General features: G+C 42.6%; 1 protein-coding gene and 1 long non-coding RNA gene across 5 annotated transcripts in view; one reads left to right on the plus strand and one right to left on the minus strand.

The window, feature by feature from the left end:
- The window catches only part of LOC138788748 (uncharacterized), an 89861-nt gene extending 81114 nt beyond the window's left edge, over nt 1-8747 (minus strand). For all 3 annotated transcript variants that reach the window (XR_011362643.1, XR_011362644.1, XR_011362645.1), the window contains exon 1: nt 8588-8747. This is a non-coding gene — a long non-coding RNA (uncharacterized lncRNA). The remainder of the gene's footprint in view (nt 1-8587) is intronic.
- The window catches only part of FAM3D (FAM3 metabolism regulating signaling molecule D), a 56286-nt gene extending 35551 nt beyond the window's left edge, over nt 1-20735 (plus strand). For both annotated transcript variants that reach the window (XM_069966960.1, XM_069966963.1), the window contains exons 5-10: nt 1057-1180; nt 14467-14525; nt 15198-15248; nt 15647-15731; nt 17311-17437; nt 20488-20735. In XM_069966960.1, coding sequence (XP_069823061.1) covers nt 1057-1180; nt 14467-14525; nt 15198-15248; nt 15647-15731; nt 17311-17437; nt 20488-20580 — 539 coding nt within the window. In that variant the 3' untranslated portion in view covers nt 20581-20735. The remainder of the gene's footprint in view (nt 1-1056; nt 1181-14466; nt 14526-15197; nt 15249-15646; nt 15732-17310; nt 17438-20487) is intronic.
- The last annotated feature ends 1448 nt before the right edge of the window (nt 20736-22183 follow it).

A 22183-nucleotide genomic window follows, 5' to 3' on the forward strand; every position in this document is an offset into this window, starting at 1 on the left:
CCCCCTCCCCGGTCCCATCAAAAAAAGTGTCCCCCCCGCCGGAGTACCCCTTTAATTACTCTATATGTATTATTGTGTGTAGCCAGCAGATGGAGCCAGAGTGCTATGTAATCTAATACTCTTCTATGATATCACACTGCATATTGGTGTATAACTAGTGTAGCCTGTTTTTTTTTTTTACCAGTACCATGTGAAATCCACTGGTTGTTGTTTCTTTTGTCTGTATAGTAACTAGTGATAAATGTGATTTTATATAAATAATTTTATTACATTTGTGCAATAAAGATGAATTGTCTTTCTTCTTAATTGTGGTGTTGATCAATTTGTAGTATATATATAGATTTGGGGTCTTAAGACCCTAAATGGTGATACATTTTGAGGGTACAACTATTTTTGGGAGTAGATTTTTAGTTTACTTCTATTTAAAAGTCTCACGTCTTCCAGTACTCATCAGCGGCTGTATGTTCTGCAGGAAGTGGTGTATTCTTTCCAGTCTGACACAGTGCTCTCTGCTGCCACCTCTGTCTGTGATATGAACTGTCCAGAGCAGGAGAGGTTTTCTGTGGGGATTTGCTACTGCTTTGGACAGTTCCTGTCATGAACAGAGGTGGCAGCAGAGAGCACTGTGTCAGACTGAAAAGAATACACTACTTCCTGCAGGCCATACAGCAACTGATAAGTACATGTCAATAAATCATGGTTGGTAGTTTGTTGATAGTTCCCATATCTGTTTGCAGATTGAACATGCTGTGTGGGTTGTCCTGAGTGAGCATATGATGACCGCAATGATGAGTAAGACCCTTAGGCATTCATACACTAGGGGAACCAACAGACCCCTAGATGTTTTTCTTGATGGGATTACAATTCAGGCTTTAGTTTAAAGCGAGCCACATGGACATCTATCAGCACTGTCAGAAAAACTATGTGGGTTTGGGTAGTGTATCCATGGAGTAAATAGGAAATGCATTCAGGCCACTTCTATGGGTTTTATATTTATTATGTATCCACAAATTTCCCAATACAAGTGTCTAACTCCCTCTATCTTGTACCTCTCAGTTTCGAAAAAAATACACAGAAAATGTGGAAATGAAAACGATTGCCCGCCCAATTACTTTGCCTTTAAAGTAATAAGTGGAGCAGCCAATGTGGTCGGCCCTTCCATCTGCTTGGAGGATAAAATGTAAGTGAATAACATCATTGTTATTGTGCTCCACTTAATTTCTAGTGTGTGAGCATAGCCTTTTTGTGTTTTCAATCCACTCCTTGCTTTGGTTGCAAAATACTGACCAAGATACTGAGCAAAAGTACTACGTGAGAACATAGCCCTAAAGGGATTTTCGGGTTAATTCTAATCCTGCCTGGGATGATGAGCATATTGCCAGGGCCTTATTTACCACTAGGCATCCGTGGTCCGGGGCCCAGGGCACCCCACAGTATGGTGATATTGGTCAGGTCTGGTGTGGCGGTGGTAAATGTGACACCTAAAACTATTACCTACCAATCCTGTGATGATAATTCCGTCAGACAATATTGCAGACTTCTCTAATCATTGATTCAATGTGGAAATTTGTTTGTGTTAAGCAGTTAAAAACCATGAAAAACACGATTCAGAGAATGTTCCTACATGTAGAGAAATGTGGCCAAAACCACGCTCCCATTTCTTCGCCAGTAGTCATGTGCCGTTACCAGGATTATTGGCCATATGCCTATTGGTTACTGCATGAGGGTCTGGTTTCGGCTGAATGTGGTGACGTACAGTAATTGTGGGAACATGGCCTAAGACTGATCAGATATCTAGGGCCAGGACAAATGGTAGGCCAGGGTAGGCGATGGCCTAGGGTGCCATCTCCTGCTGAATTACAGGGGGCGCAATTTTCACCTCCAGCCCGCAGTGGCAGGCACCTGCTCTCCTCCTCTCTTCTGCTTGGCTCCGAAGCTGAAGATAAACTTCTGACCAATGTCACATGACATCCGGAGCCAAGCAGGAGAGGGGGGAAGTGCAGGGACAACTAAAGTGACAGATGCCCCAAGCCCCGGCTCCCTCCTGAAAGAGACAGATGAGGCATATGATTCTCCGCTCAGAGACAGTGACATCCTCCACTTCTACTGCTGTGTGGGTGAGTATATCTATATGTATGTATCTGTGTGTGTGTGCGTGTGCAAATGGAGTGTGTGAGCGTGTGTGTTAGTGGAATGTGTGTGCCAATGGAGTGTGTGTGTGTGTGTGTTAGTGCTCATGTGTGAAACAGATCAGGGAGACCAGCCAAACGACAACACCGCCGGCTGCTAGTGAAAGCGCTCAAAGCAGTGAAGTCCTAGGTGCATTGCCCCCTGGGAAACATGAATATGCAAAGGAAGAGCCTGTGGAGCCTCATCAAAGAGTCTCAAAACACAGGACTAGCCAGATATCCCTCCGGGAAAGACCCAGCCAAGGGGTGACTCCTGTAAGGAGACCACCAAAACCACCATATAGGGCCACTTAATATGGTGGTTTTGGTGGTTTCCTTACAGGAGCCACCCCTTGGCTGGGTCCTTCCCAGAGGGATATCTGGCTAGTCCTGTGTTTTGAGACTCTTTGATGAGGCTCCACAGGCTCTACCTTTGCATATTAGTGCTCATGTGTGGCTGAGGTAGAACTACAACTTCCATCATGATCCTGTGTGGCTGAGGTAGAACTACAACTCCCAGCATGATTCTGTGTGCCTGACGTAGAACTACTCCCAGCATGATCCTGTATAGCTATAGTAGAACTACAGCATGATCCTCTGTGACTGTGGTAATACTACAGCTCACAGCATTCTCCTGTGTGGCTGTGGTAATACTACAACTCTCTCAGCATGATCCTGTGTGGCTGTGGTAGAACTACAACTCCCAGCATGATCCTGTGGGGATGTGGTAATACTATAGCTCCTAGCATGCCCCTGAGTGGCTGTGGTAAAACTACAACTCCTGGCATGATCCTGTGTGGCTTTGGTAGAACTACAACTCCCAGCATGATCCTGTGTGGCTGTGGTAGAACTAGAAACTCCCAGCATGCTCCTGTGTGGCTTAGGTAGAACTACTGTTTCCAGCATGATCCTGTGTGGCTGTGGTAAAACTACAACTCCCAGCATGATCCTGTATGGCTGTGGTAGAACTACAACTACCAGCATGATTCTGTGGCTGTGGTAGAACTACAGCTCCCAGCATGCTCCTGTGAGGCTGTGGTAGAACTACATATCCACCATCCTAAGCCACCCCCAATGCTCCTCTCCTGGACCAGAGACAGATAAGCCTCCACTCCACCTCCTCCTCATGGGCAGAGACAGTGTCATTCTCCAGCGGCAATGGCTCCCTGCGGACCAGATATAGCTGCAGCATATAGTCCAGCCCTCCACCGCTCTGAGGGACAGTGAACTGGCCTCCTGTGTAAAAAGTTTAGGGACCCCTGCTATACACTATGTGGGGCAGCCAGAAGGCTATACTGTATGTGGAGGCTATACACTGGGGGGCACCATTTGCCTTCTCTGTCTAGGGCACCAAAACTCCTTGTCCTGGCCCTGCAGATATTAATATGATGAAACGAGAAAATCATGATGCACGTCTCGCTCCATCCACCGACGTCATGTTGCACCATAGACTGTCTAGAAGTTGGCGGATGCTTTAGTTCAGGTCTGAAAGAAGATCCCTCAGGAGACCATCCGCCACCTCATCAGGAGCGTGCCCTGGCATTGTAGGGAGGTGGTACAGGCACATGGAGGCCACACACAATACTGAGCCTCATTTTGACTTGTTTTAAGGATATTACATCAAAGTTGGATCAGCCTGTAGTGTGTTTTTCCACTTTAATTTTGTGTGTGACTCCAAATCCAGGCCTCCATGGGTTAATAAGATTGATTTCCATTGATGATTTTTGTGTGGTTTTGTTGTCAGCACATTCAACTTTGTACAGAACAAAGTATTCCAAAAGAATATTTTATTCATTCAGATCTAGCATGTGTTATTCAAATGTTGCCTTTATTTTTTTGAGTAGTGTATTTTATAGAACATTTTTTTTACTGTTAAATATGCAATCATTAGATTGCATATACTGATCAATACTATGCCATTGCATATCATTGATCAGTACTATCGTCGATCTTCTCATAGAGCCTGCCTGAGCGCAGACTGTATCAGAAGATGGCCGATCCAACAGGAAGGAGGCAAGGAGATCTCCTCCGCCTGTCCTGAGGTCCCGATCAGTCAGTGACAAATGCTTATCCTGTCACTGACTTCCTTAAATGCGTTTAAGGGGTTAGGCGTTTAAGGGTTAAATGACAGGCAGGTGCGGGACCATGGCTGCCTGTCTCCGATGCCAGTGACACTGATGTGTGCGGGACTGCTCACATTGGAGGGGCCCCCGCACACATTAAAGCCCCTTCACTGCAGGAACATCTATATATGTTCCTACTGCACTGCCCATGTACAATAGGAACATATATAGCGTACGTGAAGGGGTTAACAAAAAAATTGATTTAAACAATAGGTCATTTTCTGGTGATACATTTCCTCAAACAGTTTTTGTATACTTGGTTAAATAGAATTGGGCAATAGACATTAAAGGGGTTGGCCACTTTATAGTAAAATTGCTCAGTGTACAGTATTAGTAACTGTACTCACTGTATATACTGACAGAAGCTCCCTGTGTACCTCACAGAGCTAAAATCAGGCTCCCCTCCTTCAGGCTGGGCTGCCCTGCTCTGTGGTCCATAAGATTGCTTACATGGAGGAGCATGTGACCAAGCCCCGCCCCCCAGTGTCCACCACTGAGCCTGTATGTGTCTATGGAGGACACAGTGGACAGGGCCTGGTCACATGCTCCTCCATGTCGGCCATTTTATGGACTGAAACAAAACAGAGCAGGGCACCCCAGCCTGGAGGAGGGGAGTCTGATATTAGCTCAATGAGGTACACAGGGAGCTGCTGTCACTATATACAGTGAGTACACTTAGTAATACTTTGTACTGACCTATTTTACTGTAAAGTGGCCAACCCCTTTAAGTAAATCTTGATGTAAAAGTCTTCATTGTTTTATAAACTAAGGGCTGTTTGCATTGTAGTTTGTACAGGATGAAGCATCAGTGTACAGGTGTAATCTCTCCTCTTTGTCCTTTATTAGCTCTTGCATAATACTCATCTAGCAGGTTTTCTAAAGGTTTCTATTAGGCAATAATGCATAGTATGTTCTTTTAATCAAGTTACGCAACTTGCTTTCGTTCTACCGGTTTTATGTAAATTATATTCCATCACAGTTTAATGAGCAGTTATACATTATTCTTTATAATTTTCAGTATGTCTGTTGTAAATAAATCCAAATACTATTGTATGAAGGCTAGGCGATCCATTGTGAACTTAGATTATCAATGGCGAGTAATTGGTACATTATAATCATTTGCCTTTACTGTAATCATAATCAGCTCTCTATACACTGACTTCCTGTGAGCTTATGGTGAGCTCCTGTTTATACACAGCAGCTAATATGAATAGATTGTAAGAAAACATTTGCATATCCGGGTTTTGCCAAGCATTTCTGGCATCTAGACAAGAACAATGTGGGGTGTGCTTACCTCCAGGGCCGTATTAACAGCTGCTGCCCTAGGCACTAAACCTGCAGACTCCCCATCTTCACTCACCAATTAGCATCAGGATTTTTTAGTTTCTGAACATCATATTGATATCTGATCAGTCTTAGGCCGCATTCCCACATTTACTATACGTCACCACATGCAGCCGAAACCAAACCCTCATGCGGTAACCAATGGCCAATAATCCCAGTAACAGCACATGACTACTGGGGAAGAAATGGGAGTGTGGTTTCGGCCACATGCATTTCTCTACATGTAAAAACATTGTCTGAATCACGTTTTCATGGTTTTTAACTACTTATAATATAAACAAATATCCACATTGAATCAATGATTAGAGCCGTCTGCATATTGTCTGAAGGAATTCTCACCACAGGATTGGTAGATTGGTAGGTAATAGCTCCAGGCCTCACATTTAACACCGCTACACCAGACCTGACCAATACCGCCAAACTGTGACTGGATAACACCGCCAGACCAGACCTGACCAATACCGCCATACTGTGATGTTATAACAGGGTCATCAGGAGATTGTAAGAACAGGAGAATATCAAGAGATACCCAGAATAAATATTTCAATTGCTTGTGGGCAAAATATGGTGGATTTAATTCTTCACAAAAATAGGTACAAAAATCATATGAGCAGGATAGCAATCATATAAAGAATGAAGCAAGAGACTTACAAATGGCTCATGGATGTTTTCTGAGGTTGCAAGTCTTTAGAGTCCCAAAATGATGGTAGGAGTAGTAGCCGCAAAATCAGCCTGAAGTACAAAGGACCTCCTTGGGTGAATTCCTGAGGTTGGGGTAGATGAGTCTCAGATGGTGTCCGTATGGAAGCTCCACGTATAGGTAAAATGAAGCAACCCCCAACAACCTAAATCCCTTGCCTTATATACCCTTAAATGTATATATGAATATATACATTTTGATGACCAAATATGGTTACACCCAGGACAACTTATATACCAAAAATGGTATTCTGGCAAAGCTCCAAGTGGATTGGTCAAGCTGGACACGTAGTAACATCTGTTGTCCACCATTTTGGAGGTCAGAAAATTACTAGGTGAAAGTTCAGCCCTATACTCAGTGTAAGATGCGGGAAGAGAATGAGGGTAACCAGTGTATGTATCATTTGGAATAATAATAATTTTGATTCCACTAATGCCAAAGATAATATGATCCATTCAGCCTTTAATAGGTTAGATGTTATAGAGGGGGTTACAGGTTATTAGGTTTTTTACATGTGACTGGATAACATTCGCCAGACCTGACCGATACCGTCATACTGTGACTAAATAACACTGCCACACCAGACCAAATGCTTTTTATTTCTGCTCTGAAGTGTCATAGAGGCGTGGCCAGAGCACTTCAGTCACATCAAGGTCTTTAAAATAGCTAGAACTTTGTTGGTTGTGAAGAAACGTCACAGTGTTATCTATCTGAGCTTGGCGTAGTGTTCCCATCTGTAGCATGTATGGCATAACCACGCTTGGAATCCCTGTCAGCTTTTTTTTTACGATATTTAATCTTATACGGAAGGAGAACAAGCAACATGATATAGGCATTTTAACAAGCATGGTTAGATGGCAAATGTCATTCAGGTCTATCTAACACACGGAAACATAAAAAGCCCATGAGGTACTGTATATAATCTGCAGTTATTTTGTATACATAAGAGGGGTGAATAAACAATAAGGAAGTACATGGCAGAGGGCCATATTAGAAGTGCTGAACGCTGGTGAAAAAGCCGCCTAAGTCCATGTGTGCACATTTTTATGTAAGGGTTCTTCATCCTCGCAACCTTTAAAATATTTTCCCTACCATTTGAACAGAAAAGAACCACACAAGTAGTGCCTTGCACCTAAAGGGGCTATCCCACAATGATAAATAGGTGTAAAGTGAAGCATAATGTGAAATGAAACATATTTCAAATGTGCAAGCATTTCTGAAAATGGAGCAGAAAAGTGGAAAAAAATGGCTCCTGCGGATCTAATATAGGTTGGACATGAACAGCACCCAATTGACTGATTGGCATGGTGCCCAGCATTTTATGGGACAAAATAGCAGAGCATGTTGCATAATTTTGCCTTGTGTTTTTGTCAAAAACGGCAAAGGAAGCACCCAACAGGGCCTGCAACACAAGTATATACCCATGTACTGTATATCCAGATGTATATTGCTGGGTACTGGTGGTGAGACCATTCATATTAATGGGTGACCATTCAACTAGTGGCTACATCCTATCCATTTTCTGAACCCACAGATTCTAAAGGGGTCTTAGCTTTCTCTAGTGACTTTTGCTTTGTGAAAATCAGTCCAAAATGGCAAAGTTCACCAGTGTGCTTTTCTGACATGTATTAGGAGACTAATTTAGACTTGACCTGCCCTTTAGGATATGTTCACACTGTGTAAAATCGGTGAAAATGCCACCTGCCTCACTGTCCCATGGTGTTTGTATGGGAGGGCTCGCGAGGCGAGGCTCCTGCCGCGGAGAGCGATGGAAGCGGAGGCGCGCAAGCCCTCCCATAGAGACACTGTGGGACATTGAGGCGGGATTTACGCCGATTTTACTCAGTGTGAACATACCCTTAAAGAGAAACACATGTCTCATGAGTTTCCACAAAATTCATAATATTATGTTAGCAGTATCTCTTTTGATTGGCCCAGGACTGACATGAGATGATCAGTGTCCTGAGGTTGTTTTCCTCTGCCATATGCAATGACTAGTATTTAGTCACAGTTGAGGAAACAGGGCTTCCAGACACACTCAGTGCTCCTTCCACCCACAAACCAAGCTTGTGTAACATCCTCAGTGCGGGGCTTCTGGTATGGTAGTGATATGGGCAGGAGAACAGTGCATCCAGCATGACTGGAAGCCACCATGTCCTGCCCCTGGGACCAGTCATGGCGTGTCCTGTTCAAAGTTATTGCGGCATCACATAGAGCAAAGCAGAACAGCATTAGTACATTGAACTCCTCACCTGTCACATCCTTGGGTCCATCTGTGAGGCACCTGGGACCTGACAAGTTCTCCTTAAAGCTAGTCAGCCATGCATGCCATGTCATTGACTGAATGGTACTTATTGCGTGTCCTTACTGACCTGGGTGGCACAATGTTGTTCTCTGTTAACAATTTGCAGACGTATAGTCTCCCAGAGCGCTGCACTTAGCCGAATGACTATTAGGGCCCTATTCCACCGGACGATTATCGTTCAGATTATCGTTAAATCGTTCGAATCTAAACGATAATCGTTCGGTTGAAATGCAGTAACAATTAACGACCGAACGAGAAATCGTTGATCGCTTTATAAGACCTGGACCTATTTTTATCGTTGCTCGTTCGCAAAACGTTCGCAAATCGTTCGCATTGAATAAGACATCGTTCGGTCGTTCGCAATAGATACGAACGCAATAGCGAATAAATACGGAAGAAGAAACGATCGCAATTACGATCATAAGTAACGATTATCGTTCCATGGAAATGAGTGAACGTTTTCAGGTCTTTCGCAATAGCGGTCGTTTGAGATCGTTAATCGTTAACGATTATGCTAACGATAATCGTCCGGTGGAATAGGGCCCTTAGCCTCATGGTGATAGGTATTTACTGCGTTACTTGCCACCTCCTTGGCATCTCTTATACTGTATCTATGAGTGATGGTGCCTTGCCCAGGGAAAGGACTGTACATGTTAAACAGCAGATGTTGGATGCCAATCTGTAAGGGATAGCGGGAGGAAGAATATAGCCAATGAATTGCACTGAAAGGTATTTATTACATTTGGATATCTTAGGGCACTTGAACAGTAGGCTGCCAGAAGATGACTGGTTACTGTTGTATTTCTTCTACTGCTAAAAACATATGGTAAATATATTTCAAGAGACTCATAGGGAATAATGTAAAGTGCCAAAAAATTAGCACAAAAGATGATTAGCCTTAATGCTGCAAATTAATCAAAACAGATCATTAGCACATTGCATCCTAATGCGTCCTGCCTGGCTGCACGATGCAAGGTGCGTATGAATGCAATCACTAGCTATAGATTAGCCATCTGTGCCGTGCTGGGGACTACCCAGCCATGAGTATATACAGTACTTATGCTTTCCTATTGTTTTCAGCTTATTAAACTCTCTCTGCACTTTATTGATATATTCACACGTGGCAGATGTGGTCGAAATGCCTGTGCTTGCTGCCTTATAAACGCCATTCAAATGTATGAGATGGATTTTCAGGCAGAGAAATTTTCGCAAAAAATCTGCTGTATGTCAATATACCTATAGGTTAGATTCACACAGGACGGATCCGCAGCGGATTTCACACTGCGTATTCACAGCAAAATCCACTGCGGATGCCGAACTGTCATTTTCAATAAGATTACATAATTGTCATCAAGTTGCGAGTGTGTAAATGCTGACCCCCTTAACTCCCCGTCGCCCAGAGCATACTTTACTTGGTCTTGTTCAGCCAATCAATGACTGCAGTGGGGCCATGCACTGATTGGCTGGGCGGGACCTACGGGAGGGAGCCTTGGATGCAGCCGGAGCGTGGACCAGGTAAAGTATGCTCTGGGCAGCGGGGGTTAAGGGGGCCAGAATTTACATAGATTGTCGTCCCGCTGCAAGTTTGCAATCTCATTGACAATTTAGGATCCGCAGTGGATTTCGCTGCAAATTCACAGCGTCAAATCCGCTGCGGATCCCTCCTGTATGAATCTAGCAAGAATGGCCATTGTTTTCAATTATAACAATGGCCATTCTTTTCATAGTGAAATGGGTTGCATTGAAGTCTATAAAAACAACGGCCGTTGGGCACACAGTGTAGTGAACAACGGCTGCTGTTTGCTACGGCTGTTAAAATTATTCACGTTATTCAATGATTTCTGGCCTTTGTGCATTGATTCCGATTCTATTTTCAATGCGACAACGGGCGTTGTTTGACATTCAATATAAAGGTTGTTGTTTTTGAGTGTAGGACAACAGCCATTGTCCATACAGTGTGTGAACATAGCCTAAGGCTATGTTCCCACACAGTATTTTCGCTCAGTGTTTTGCAACTAAAACCAAGAGTGGATTGAAAACAATCTGCTTGCTACTGATTTTGGCCACTAAATACAGATGCGAAATATTGACATTTATATCGCTGTGTGGAAGTGGACTTACTGGTTTACAGAAATCTGATGGATATGACAGAAACTGGATAGACAAAATGTCATGAATGTGCCTGGGATGAACTCCTTGCGTCCCTCGGCTCGTGCTGTTCGGCCGAGAAGGCACTGATTTTCTTGTATCCTGTTTCTGTGTTTTGTTTGCAGTGTGTGAACACTGGTTTATTTGCTCACCTTTGTTGGGAGACACACCCGACTTCCCCTGCTGAATTCTGTCTGGCCATGTCATGGTTAATCTGTGTTTGGGTTCTGCTGTGACTGACAGGTCATCCTGCCAGTGGATCTGTCTTGTTCTCAGGTGTCTGTGCTTGGAGATCAGGGGGATGGTCCAATTACATTCTGGACCAGAATCCTGGCCTCCTATATAACTAACCCAGTCTGTGCTCTCATTGCCGGATATTGAGCTTGTCTCTGCCTGGTTCTGTATTTGCTATTCTTGCTCTGTTGATTCTGACTCTGCTTTGTATTTCTGACCATTCCTGCTTGCTGCCTGCCCCTGACCATATTGCCTGTTTATTGACCTCGCCTTTGGATTGTGATTTTGTACTTTTGCTGCCCGATTGTTGTGACCCGGACTGTCGACCATTCTTTATTGTGTTTTGTCTGTCTGTCTTGTCTTTGTGTCCCACCTAGCCAGTGCAGGGACTGACGCCCAGTTGCTCGCCGCCATCTTAGGGCGGATTGTGGCAAATAGGTAGAGGACAGTGGGCGGGGCTGAGCTTAGGGCTCACTGTGTTGTGTTGTCTTGCTGTCCGGTTCCTGACACAAAATAGGAGAACTTAGAATTTTGGATGTAACCACCACTAGAGGAAGGGTAGGTGTTTACTGTTGTGCCCAACTGTTCAAATGGGAAGTTTTGAATTAATACATTATAAATTAATAAACAAATAAATAAAATATAATAAATTCAAGATAGTCGAAGTTCTAAGAAAGTGGTAAAGGGTCCAATTGTCTGAATCAAGTTTGTATGGTAAACCTCTCTTTTTTTTTAAAGATTCCCCCCCCCCCTTCAATTTTATTATCATCTGTATTTTAACATAATCTTGAAATCTTGTAGTTTTCATTCTGGCCACTGGGCCTAAAATTACCACCTCTATTATACAGGGTGATCTCCAGGAGCAAGCGAGTGCCGACCTGTCAGGTCAGCTCTCAATTGCTCTTCATTCCCAACTTGCTGACGGTGCTATTACATGTGCCGACAGCGAACAGGTAAGTGCGTGGGGCCACGGGGAGCCCGGACTAAATATCGTCCGGGAAGCCCATAGGAGATAGTGACGGTCTGCTGCCGCCACACTTATTACTCGGAGAAATGGCAGCAGATCTTTGCTATCCTAATAATTTGTCTTTCAACATGTTAAAAGACAACGATCAGTCGACATCGTGCATGTCAGCTGATCATTGCCTTTTATTACACAAAGTGATTATTGGTCGTAATGGACAAATACGGCTGATAATCACTTTATTTAATAGCACCTTAAGCTGAGACTTCCCGTTTGGTACAGGTTATTTCCCAGTGGTGCCCTTCTTATCAACATACACGGAAGTGACACCAGTATATAGATAACACAAGTGAACACAAAAGCTGTAGAATAACCTCTATAACCTCACTAAGCATGACCAGAATTTTTTTTTCCATCGGAACAGGACAGTATCCTGTCTGTTGTGCCTATGGTCCATGGGGCTTTGGCAATATGGCAGCCCCTATAATATACCAAAAATTAAATAAAAAAACCCAATGTGAAACACCTAGGAACAGAAAAAAGAGAAAGAAAAATCTAGGTGATAGATTCCCTTTAAAAGGCAGACATCAGCCCAACAACTCTGATGGAACTAAGCCTGACAGCAGTCAGACCACACCAACATGTTTGCATAGTCTGTGTAATGATCCTTTTAGTCATGATACTTGAAGTTTCTCATAAGATCACTATCTTAGATCTTGTTTTTTGGGTGTTTACGTGTATGATGCCAGATTACTGCCATAGTAACAGTGACATATGTGGAAAGCTTTTTTTCCACCCGATTGATTGATATTCTGGGTTATGATCTAGTAAGTACAATTACACTTACTAGTTTAAAGTTATTAAAATCTTGTTAGATTGATAACAGGTTAAAACCCAGCATCAGCCTTAAAGTAGGGGCATAAATATAAGAAGTGCAAAGGTACCAGTAACTAGTATTTGTGGGGCCCCCAAGGCACCTCTGCAACATAAGAAGATCCTAGATTCAATGTACCAGAACCTGTCTGCCACTGCCAAGTATGTAGGTACATGTAGGTCGACACTGATAATGTATATACTGTATTTCTGGGATTTAACTGAGGATGAAAGTGTCATACTGCATTTTGGTCTCGCTCTCTCTCTCTCTCTCTATATATAATCATTGTAGACACATGCTAAAGGGTAATGTAAAGGGTTAATGGTGTAAGTGACTAAGCACATGTATGCTCTCCTGTCTGCCACCTGCTGAAAGTTGATTTGTCAGGCTAACCAATAGCTGTAAAGGTCTTCCAGCAAAAAGGTACTTTTCTGTCTCCCCAGGCTCCTCTTTAACAATAGTAAGCTGCCCAAAAGTCTATACAACAAGTAAGGGTGGAGAGGGCCACGTACTCAGTTAGTTCAGTTAGTCTTTACTTAGTTCCAGTTTCAGTGTGTGTTCCTGCTCCCAGGCCAGTGAGTGTTGTCCACGGGGGCTTTGCAGTGTGCTCCGCTTCGTGCCGCTGCTCCCTAGGTGCTGGGAAAAAGATGGATCCAGTCCTGGGAAACTGGGAGGAGTTTTCCAGGACAGGATCCATCTTTTCCCAGCACCTGGGGAGGAGCAGCACTTCAAAGCCCCACAGGCTGATGAGCAGAATGCCGGAAGCACTTCATCCCTACTTGGTATCATAACAGGGACACCCCAACAAGCCAACTCAAGCTAGAACTTGCACCTTATGAACAAGGACTTTGAATTATCTGTAGTGCACCATTAAGAGACTACAAAGTAGAGTTACCCGCTCTGAAATTACCCCTGAATCCTTGTGCTTTTGACTTGCACCATCATACTATGGAAGGGGGTAATAGGAACACCTTTATGGGGCATGTGTTAGTACCCGGGAGAGCTGGCTACCACTCTGACAAGTCCTGCAGCGGTACGGCAACAACTATCTCTGCATACTGTATGCAACACTTTGCACCCCTGGGTCACCACACAGAGACCTAGTTATTCCTGTATACATAAGATAACAGGTCTTAAAATAGTTGTGCAGAATTAGAAACACATAGGGGGAGATTTATCAAACATGGTGTAAAGTGAAACTGGCTCAGTTGCCCCTAGCAACCAATCAGATTCCACCTTTCATTCTTTACAGACTCTTTGCAAAATGAAAGGTGGAATCTAATTTGGTTGCTAGGGGCAACTGAGCCAGTTTTACTTTACACCATGTTTGATAAATCTCCCCCACAGTGTGAAAAAAACCCTGTGCTTTTTCTGGCAATGTAGATGAGCACTAATGAAGTGAATGGAAATGAGCAGCAATACCACATACAACCTGTGTACATCTGTGGCGCTGTTTTTTTGTTGTTCCTATTCTGGATTACCACTTCGAACTTTAAAATGTATGTCCTGTTCAACAATATGCACTTAGATATAATCTAGCTTGCATGTAATATTCAGTCAGTTACAGTCTAACTTTTCTTTTTTCTTTTTTGCTTACAATCTTCAGCCTTATGAGTAGTGTGAAAAACAACATCGGAAGAGGACTGAATATTGCACTAGTAAACGGTAAAACATGGAGATTGCATTTTCTTTTTGCATTTAGCTTATTTGCAATATATATAGTAGGTTATATAAAGTAAGTTACCCTATCCACTGGCAAAATGTTGATGTGACAAAGTCGAATTTTCAGTAAGTTCGCAGATGCGAAACCCAGAGTGCTCAGCATTTGACTCCTGGTGGCTGGAGAAGATGGATGCACCCATAGGCTGTATCCATGTTTTCCAGGCAGCCCTAGGGCTGCATCCGTCTTCTCCAGACACCCTGAGTCAAATGACGAGGGTTTGGTATTTTTTTAACCTGAACTTACTGTAAGTTTGCTCCTCTCTAGTTAGGAACGCCAGAGGTGAGAAGACACCTTGAAGAAGATAAAGGCAGCCATTGTATAATAGTTGACAGAGATGAGCGAACCCAGGCGTGTAGCAATTGATTACTGGTGGCTGAAGAAAACGCTGCATGGAAAACATCTTTTCCTGGACTCCCTAGAGCTGCATCCAACTTCGTCAGCCACCGGTAATCAAATGCTGCACCGTCGACCATGCTAAAGGTTTGCTCATCTCTAATAGTTGATCCTTCCAACCCCTGACGTCAAAAATTCCTAACTTTGCAGCACATTTTATAAATACTGCCTTATAATAAACCCCTATTGTAATTGACTTTATTTTTCTCTCTCACTTGTAGCTACCACAACAGAGCTTATAAAGACAGGTCATTTTGATATGTATTCCGGTGGTAAGTTACAGTTCATTCATTTTCCTCCTAGTTATCTATGTACAAAATATACCATTTCGTACCATTTCTCTGTCTGCTGCAGATGTAGCGAACTTTTAACATGACATTGTTGAATTAAATCTGTTTATGGTCCAACTCCCAGAACTTCCATTGATCAGCACAACAATTCATGTTTTTGCATAGGCAAACTGTAGGTTCTCCTATTTGGGCTCCTACCTCTGGAAGCACCACAACCCCTTCAATTTGCTGATCACTGAGGGATCTCGGAGGTTGGACTCTCAGCTCTCAAACATTGATGGCCTAACAGAAGGATATGTTATTTTTGTTTAAAAAAAAAAAAAACATTGAAACTTTCTAGTGACATTCATAACTGTATGTGTCTTGCTCTTCTTCCTAAGATGTAAAGGATGTTCAGGCGTTCTTGGAAAAAATAAAAGATGGAACCTTAATATTTACTGCATCGTTTGACGATCCAGCCACAAAGTAAGTCATGTGAGATGCGTATATGAATGTTGGCACATGTAATACTGTTGTGTTTCTGAATGACAATTCTGTTCTGCTAGAATATCTACCACTCCATTCACTGCCTATTGGTTGCTCCCCATAGAACCTCATGTAATAGGTCGTAGCTTTGTATGTCACATGAAGCCCTACTTGCATTAAAATTGATTGATTTACATACTAATATCAAGTAAATAAGACATATGGACAAACGTTGTTTTCTGGATACCTTCTGGGCTTAAAGTGAACCTGACATCTCTTTCATGCTGCCTGATGTTATTGGTGTGATGCCCTGTGGCCTCTGCCTGCTCTGTGGCCTTGATTCATAGATATCTACTAAGACCCAAAAAGAGGGAGATCAATCAAGGCTGGTGGTACGGGGAACCTCTCTGATAACTCATAAGGGTTCTCCCACTAAAGAAAGGTCATATCACTGGGATATTCCATTACTTTTTGAGAAATGGGGGTCCATTGCTTGGACCTCCAATGATTCCCAGAATGGAACAGCTATTGCACAAGTGAGTGTGGCTGAACTACAATACCTGGGGGGGGGGTTTACATATATCAAGACTGGAGTACCCGTACTCCAGTCTTTAAGAAAGCCCTGCCCTATTTACATGGCTAGATTTACGGAGAGGGCACGACTCTTAGTAAAGCCGGTGGGACATGGGCCTGTCACGGGCTTGTCCACTTATCTGCTTCGGAGCAGATGTAGATTTTTGCATGGCTTACGCTTGTTTCCAGGCGTAAACTCTGATAACTTATGAACAGAAGGAGACCATGCCTCCTCCCTGCCTTGACGCACCTCACCCCCCCCCCCCCCAACCCATGAGGTGAACAACAGGGTTACAGTGAAAAGGTAAAAAACCAGGGTCTAAACTTTGATGGATGTGCCCTAAAAAGTGACCCACTGACAGTGTTGCGGGGTTTTAGCAAATAAAAGCCCCAATCCTGGACTGGACGACAAGCTAGACTCTGGTAGAAACTTTTGTCTGATGACGTTTTAACATCCTCCTCAGATTCTTTTTCATGTGTCACACAGAATTCTGTTCATTATTTTTAAGCTGCTAAAGAACAATTTTCAGCAGTTTACTCACAGTTTGTGGTATTGTCTAATAGGAAAAATAAATCTCAGTTTCCAGATCGGTCTGTGAGATTATTAGTACACGCCATTGTGCCTCCTGACAACTGATCCACAAAGTCTTTGAATTATGTTCATTCAGAGGAGTGCCGGAGATGGGCTGCAGCGCTATACCATCTACCAAGTGGATAAATATCACTAATATAGGTTTTGAAAATAAATGTAATTTATGTTTTTAACCAGATTTATAACAAATTCCTAATACTGAAGTCTTGCCGAAAAGATATTTTCACCTGACTGCAAATCTAAACAGGTTGTCTAACAGCAGTGGTCTCCGAGGGAGGGGGGGAGGAGAATTTGGATTTTAGGACTGTACTTCTTCAATAAACACAGTAGTTCACTGTTGGTAGTTCCAATTGTTATCTGCCATCATGCCACTGTAAACCAACCCAAAATATATGTTCTGTGTTCCCTCTCAAGACTGGATGACAAAACCAGAGATCTGTTTACCAGTTTTGGAAGTAGTTATGCAAAGAAACTAGGATTCCGAGACTCTTGGACTTTTGTTGGAGGAAAAGGATTGAAGACTAGAAGCCCCTTTGAACAGGTACAGTAAATATATTCTTTGGTGCATGTAACACTATATTGAATTATCTGGATAGTAAGAACTCTACCTAGTAGTACAATTGGTATTGTGGGTATATTGCGAGTGTACTACTTGGTTGGCACCGGAAAACCAATAAATATATGTATTTTTAGTAGGCTCTCTAGCATACCCCCTTAGAACGGCTAAATCATAACTCTTAAGTATTGTGTAGATCAATATATATTTTCTTATGAAACAATACTAAGGTAGTGTATAAATGCAAACAATAATGGTAAATATATCAGTAAAATTTACTAAAGCGTATATCACACCATACACATGCAAAAATTATCACATAGAGCAAAAAAAATTATCACATAGAGCAAAAAAATTGTTAAAAAACATATAGCGTTAAAAGCGTACGTATCTGTAAAATATAAAATATAAATATCTATAGCATGATTCTTGTCCATAGAGAAATACATAATTTTATCTATTGGCGACTTTGCAGGGCCCTTGCAGGTCGCCGATGTTTATGACCACTGTGTTTGTATTGGGTTAGTTGTCAGTGCACTATTTGATGTTCTGGTATATATTGTAACGGTTAATGATTGTTGTTTCCGTTAATAAATAAGATGTATATCACATAAAGAACTAGTGCATGTCCACCTCTCACCAGTCCCGTGGCTCTAGGTCTGCGCTGTCTACGGCCGTAGACTGTGGGGAGCATATAGATGAATTTACAGCTTCCCCCGTTGGTAGATGTCTCGGTAAGAGCTCTCTTTTAGGCTATGTTCACACTATGTAAATTAACAGCCATTGTTTTCTCCCGGCCGGACGTGTGCGCCTAAAACTACGGCCGTAGAAATATGGCCATACGGTGTAGTCGTGAAACTATGGCCGTTGTATAATTTTGCTTCCTAGCTTGTTTCTGAGCGGGATGAAACAAGTCATTTATTTGGAATACTGCGCCCAGCCCAATAAACCACATAGAATTTTTTTTTATTTCAAAATCAAGTTTAATTTTGCAGAAATAAATATTCCGTGCGTGGCCGCATTGAAATCCACGGCAGTAGTTGGAACATTGCCAGCCGGAAATAAATGACATGTTCATTTTTCACGGAGCCGTGAAAACAACGGCCGTTGTCTGATACATAGTGTGCATTGTACGACCGTAGTTTGTATATATTGCAGCCAAGGCATAAACCTCAAAACTACGGTAGTTTTGCGGTTCGGACTACGGCCGTAGTGTGAACATAGCCTTAGGGTGTACGGCAGAGTTCTTATGTCGGGAGCTGTTAGATTCAAGGTAGTGTATTTGGAATCTGGCTGCCTCTCCCAGTGTGGCCAGGTAATCACCCTTTGCTGGGCGTTTCTCCTGTAGCTGCTGCCAAGATGGAGGGATCCTCAGTGCATCCAATGTGGACTAAACAGGTGAGAAATGAGGACTGATGGTAATAATTATTTTTGCAACTCATTACTCAGGAAAGAACAGAGTATTGTTCTGAAACATGTCTAGGAGTTGCAATAACTTGCTGAATACAATATAGAGACGCACTGTGCTTCATTTATTACCATCAGTCAAACCATTATTGTTTGCATTTATACACTACCATAGTAACACCAGATTGTTTCATAAGATAATATATATTGATCTACGCAATACTAAAGAGTTATGATTTAGCTGTTCTAAGGGGGTATGCTAGAGAGCCTACCAAAAATACATGTAACACTATATGTTGTTCTGTGCATTGTCTGACAGATTCCCCCAGCAAAGTCAGGTGTTCCCATATAGAGATTGTCTGTATACTAACTCATTTAGTGCACCATAACATTATTTATAAAGAAAACACATAAACACAATAAAAAAAGATTATCCCATTGGAAGAGTAAATCTACTATCTAGTTTTGGGGGTCTCCATTACATTAAAGGGGTATTCTGGAGGAAAAATAAATAAATAAACGGGTGTCAGAAAGTTATACAGATTTGTAATTTATTCAATTTAAAATCCTCAAGTCTTCCAGTACTTATTAGCTGCTGTATGTCCTGCAGGAAATGGTGTATTCTTTCTAGTCTGACACAGTGCTTTCTGCTGCCACCTCTGTCCATGTCAGGAACTGTCCAGATCAGTAGCAAATCTGCTTAAAGAACCTTCATTGCTCTGGACAGTTCCCGTCTAGAGATAATCTAACAGCGCTGATGTTCAGGTTCCTACGAACTCGAACCATCGGTATTTGACTCCCGCGTTCTTCCCGTTCTGTGGGGAGGGTGGAGACAGCCCGAGTCCCGCCTCGAAAACAGGAATACAACCTATGACATAGGGTCTATTCCTGTTTTCCAGGCGGGACTTGGGCTGTCTCCACCTTCCCCACAGAACGGGAAGACTGCGGGAATCAAATACCGATGGTTCGAGTTCGTACGAACCTGAACATCAGCGCTGTTAAATTATCTCTGTTCCTGTCATGGACAGAGGTGGCAGCAGAGAGTGCTGTGTCAGACTGGAGAGAATACACCACTTCCTGCAGGACATACAGCAAATGGAAGACTTGAGATTTTTTTTTTAAATAGCTGTAGATTACAAATCTGTTTAACTTTTAGGCACCAGATGGTTAAAAAAAATATATTAAAGGGCCTAACTTGCACATTCTGCCCACTGCTCCATGCCCAGTATTTATTCAGCACTATTATGAAGTATGCCATTCAACTTGCCAGAAAAGTTACAGAACTTATGTGGAAAAGAACGTCTCTAAATGTACCTTGTGTGTTGTATCTACTATATGGCTTCCATTGCTAACAATCTAAGGCTATGTTCCCAGGTAGTAAGACAACGGCCGTTCTGTGACCCAGCCGGGTCACAGAACGTCCGGTTTCAGAGAATATTATCCCGGCCGGTACTGCAGTATCGGCCAGATCATCTTCACTGCAGCTGAATTCGGATGCGGTTGCATCCTCGCTGCGTCCCCCCCCCCCTCTCCTCAATTCTACAACAGCCGTGATTACTGCGGAACTTATGTAGTGTGAACGTAGCCTAATACTGTAGTGTAATTGTCACTTTTCTTTTCTTGTTCAGCACCTCAAGAATGATAAGCAGAACAATAAGTATGACGGCTGGCCTGAAGTTCTGGAAATAAGTGGATGCATTCCAAGAAAAATGGGCGAATAGCAACTTTTTATCTCAGACTGTGTTTTGGAGTAATCTTGGATGAGTGAAGTGATAGAAGAGTTTGGACTCCTTTAGGACGATTGAGTAATGTGTTTACATGGATGTAGATGTATATATTTTATTATTTAATAAAGAAAGGAGATCACTGGGGAACACTCAATTTTTTTTAAAAAAAAATGTCATCATGTTTTCTACAAAATTGCTTTCTAAAAAAAAAAAAAACAAACGAACACACATTGGGATTCTTCTGCCTGATGTGGTAGCTGCCTGCGTAAACAGTATATCTGTGCCTGGCTATGGAGAGGAACCACCAGCCCTGGTACATTCATCCTGATACTGCATGTAGCAAAAGTGAATAAAGGACTTGAATGGCATTCAAATACCTTATCAACTACTGTATGGAAAGCAGAATATTATCTTCAATGAACTTTAGGAAAAAAAAATATTTTTACATTTGGTTGCTTAAAGTGACTCTGTACCCACAATCTGCCCCCCCCCAAACTGCTTGTACCTTCAGTTAGCTGTTTTTAATCCAAGATCTGTCTTGGGGTCCGTTCGGCAGGCGATGAAGGTATTGTCCTAAAAAACAACTTTTAAACTTGCAGCCCTGTGCCAAACGGCCGTGGCCTAGATTGTGTATGCATTAGGCTGGCACAACTTCTCCCTCCCTCCTCATCATTAAGAATACTGCAGGCAGATTTTCTCCTGTTCATCAGATGTGAGAACACGGCAGCCACCTGTGCAGGGTTCACTGCAGAGGGTTAGGAAAAATCCTGCCAGTGGCATTCCTAATGATGAAGAGGGTGGGGAGGAGGGACGGAGGGGTGGTGCAAGGTTAGGGCACAGATACTCTAGGCCATGGCCGTTTGGCACCTGGCTGCAAGTTTAAAAGTTGTTTTTAGGACAATAACTGAATCACCTGCCAAACGGACCCCAGGACAGATCTTGGATTAAAAGCAGCTATCTGACGGTACAAGTGGTTTGGGGGGGGGGGGGACAGATTGTGGGTACAAAGTCGCTTTAATAACCAGTATGGTCGCTATTAAAAATGAATGACAACCCCTTTGTAAGCTTTCAAGGTGAAATATGTTTCATCCCTTGTATCCTGATCACTAATGGCCATAAAATCCCTTTAATAGCAGCCATATTGTTTGTCACCTAAGAACTTGTAAGCAACTTGACAGTTGCATTTTAAATTTAACAGTTTTTCTCTAAATAAAAAAAAAAAAACTTATATAGTTTTGTTTTAAATCACCAATAAAATCTCATCTACAAGCTTTATTACAGCTTTTCTATTCTCCATTTTGGGAGAAAGCGAACAGTTTTCTAAAGAAGCCAATAAAAATACGAAAGGAGACATGGATGGGGTACGTATAGCAACAGCAGTGTTTATTGGAACCCTTTGGAGTAAGCAGGGACCACAAGGACACAATCTCCTTGTTCTCAGGATCAGCAGGGGCCCCAAAGTTCACTCCTTTGCCAATCATAGGGTTTTGGTATAGCCTAACTCTACTCTATACATGGAATACCTCTTTATTAGTAATGAAGTCTCAGATTACACCCACTAGTCTTCTCTACACTCTATTTGGTTCCCCACCCTGGT

Source organism: Dendropsophus ebraccatus, chromosome 4 (assembly GCF_027789765.1).
Source record: "Dendropsophus ebraccatus isolate aDenEbr1 chromosome 4, aDenEbr1.pat, whole genome shotgun sequence".
In the NCBI taxonomy this organism is placed as follows: Eukaryota; Metazoa; Chordata; class Amphibia; order Anura; family Hylidae; genus Dendropsophus; species Dendropsophus ebraccatus.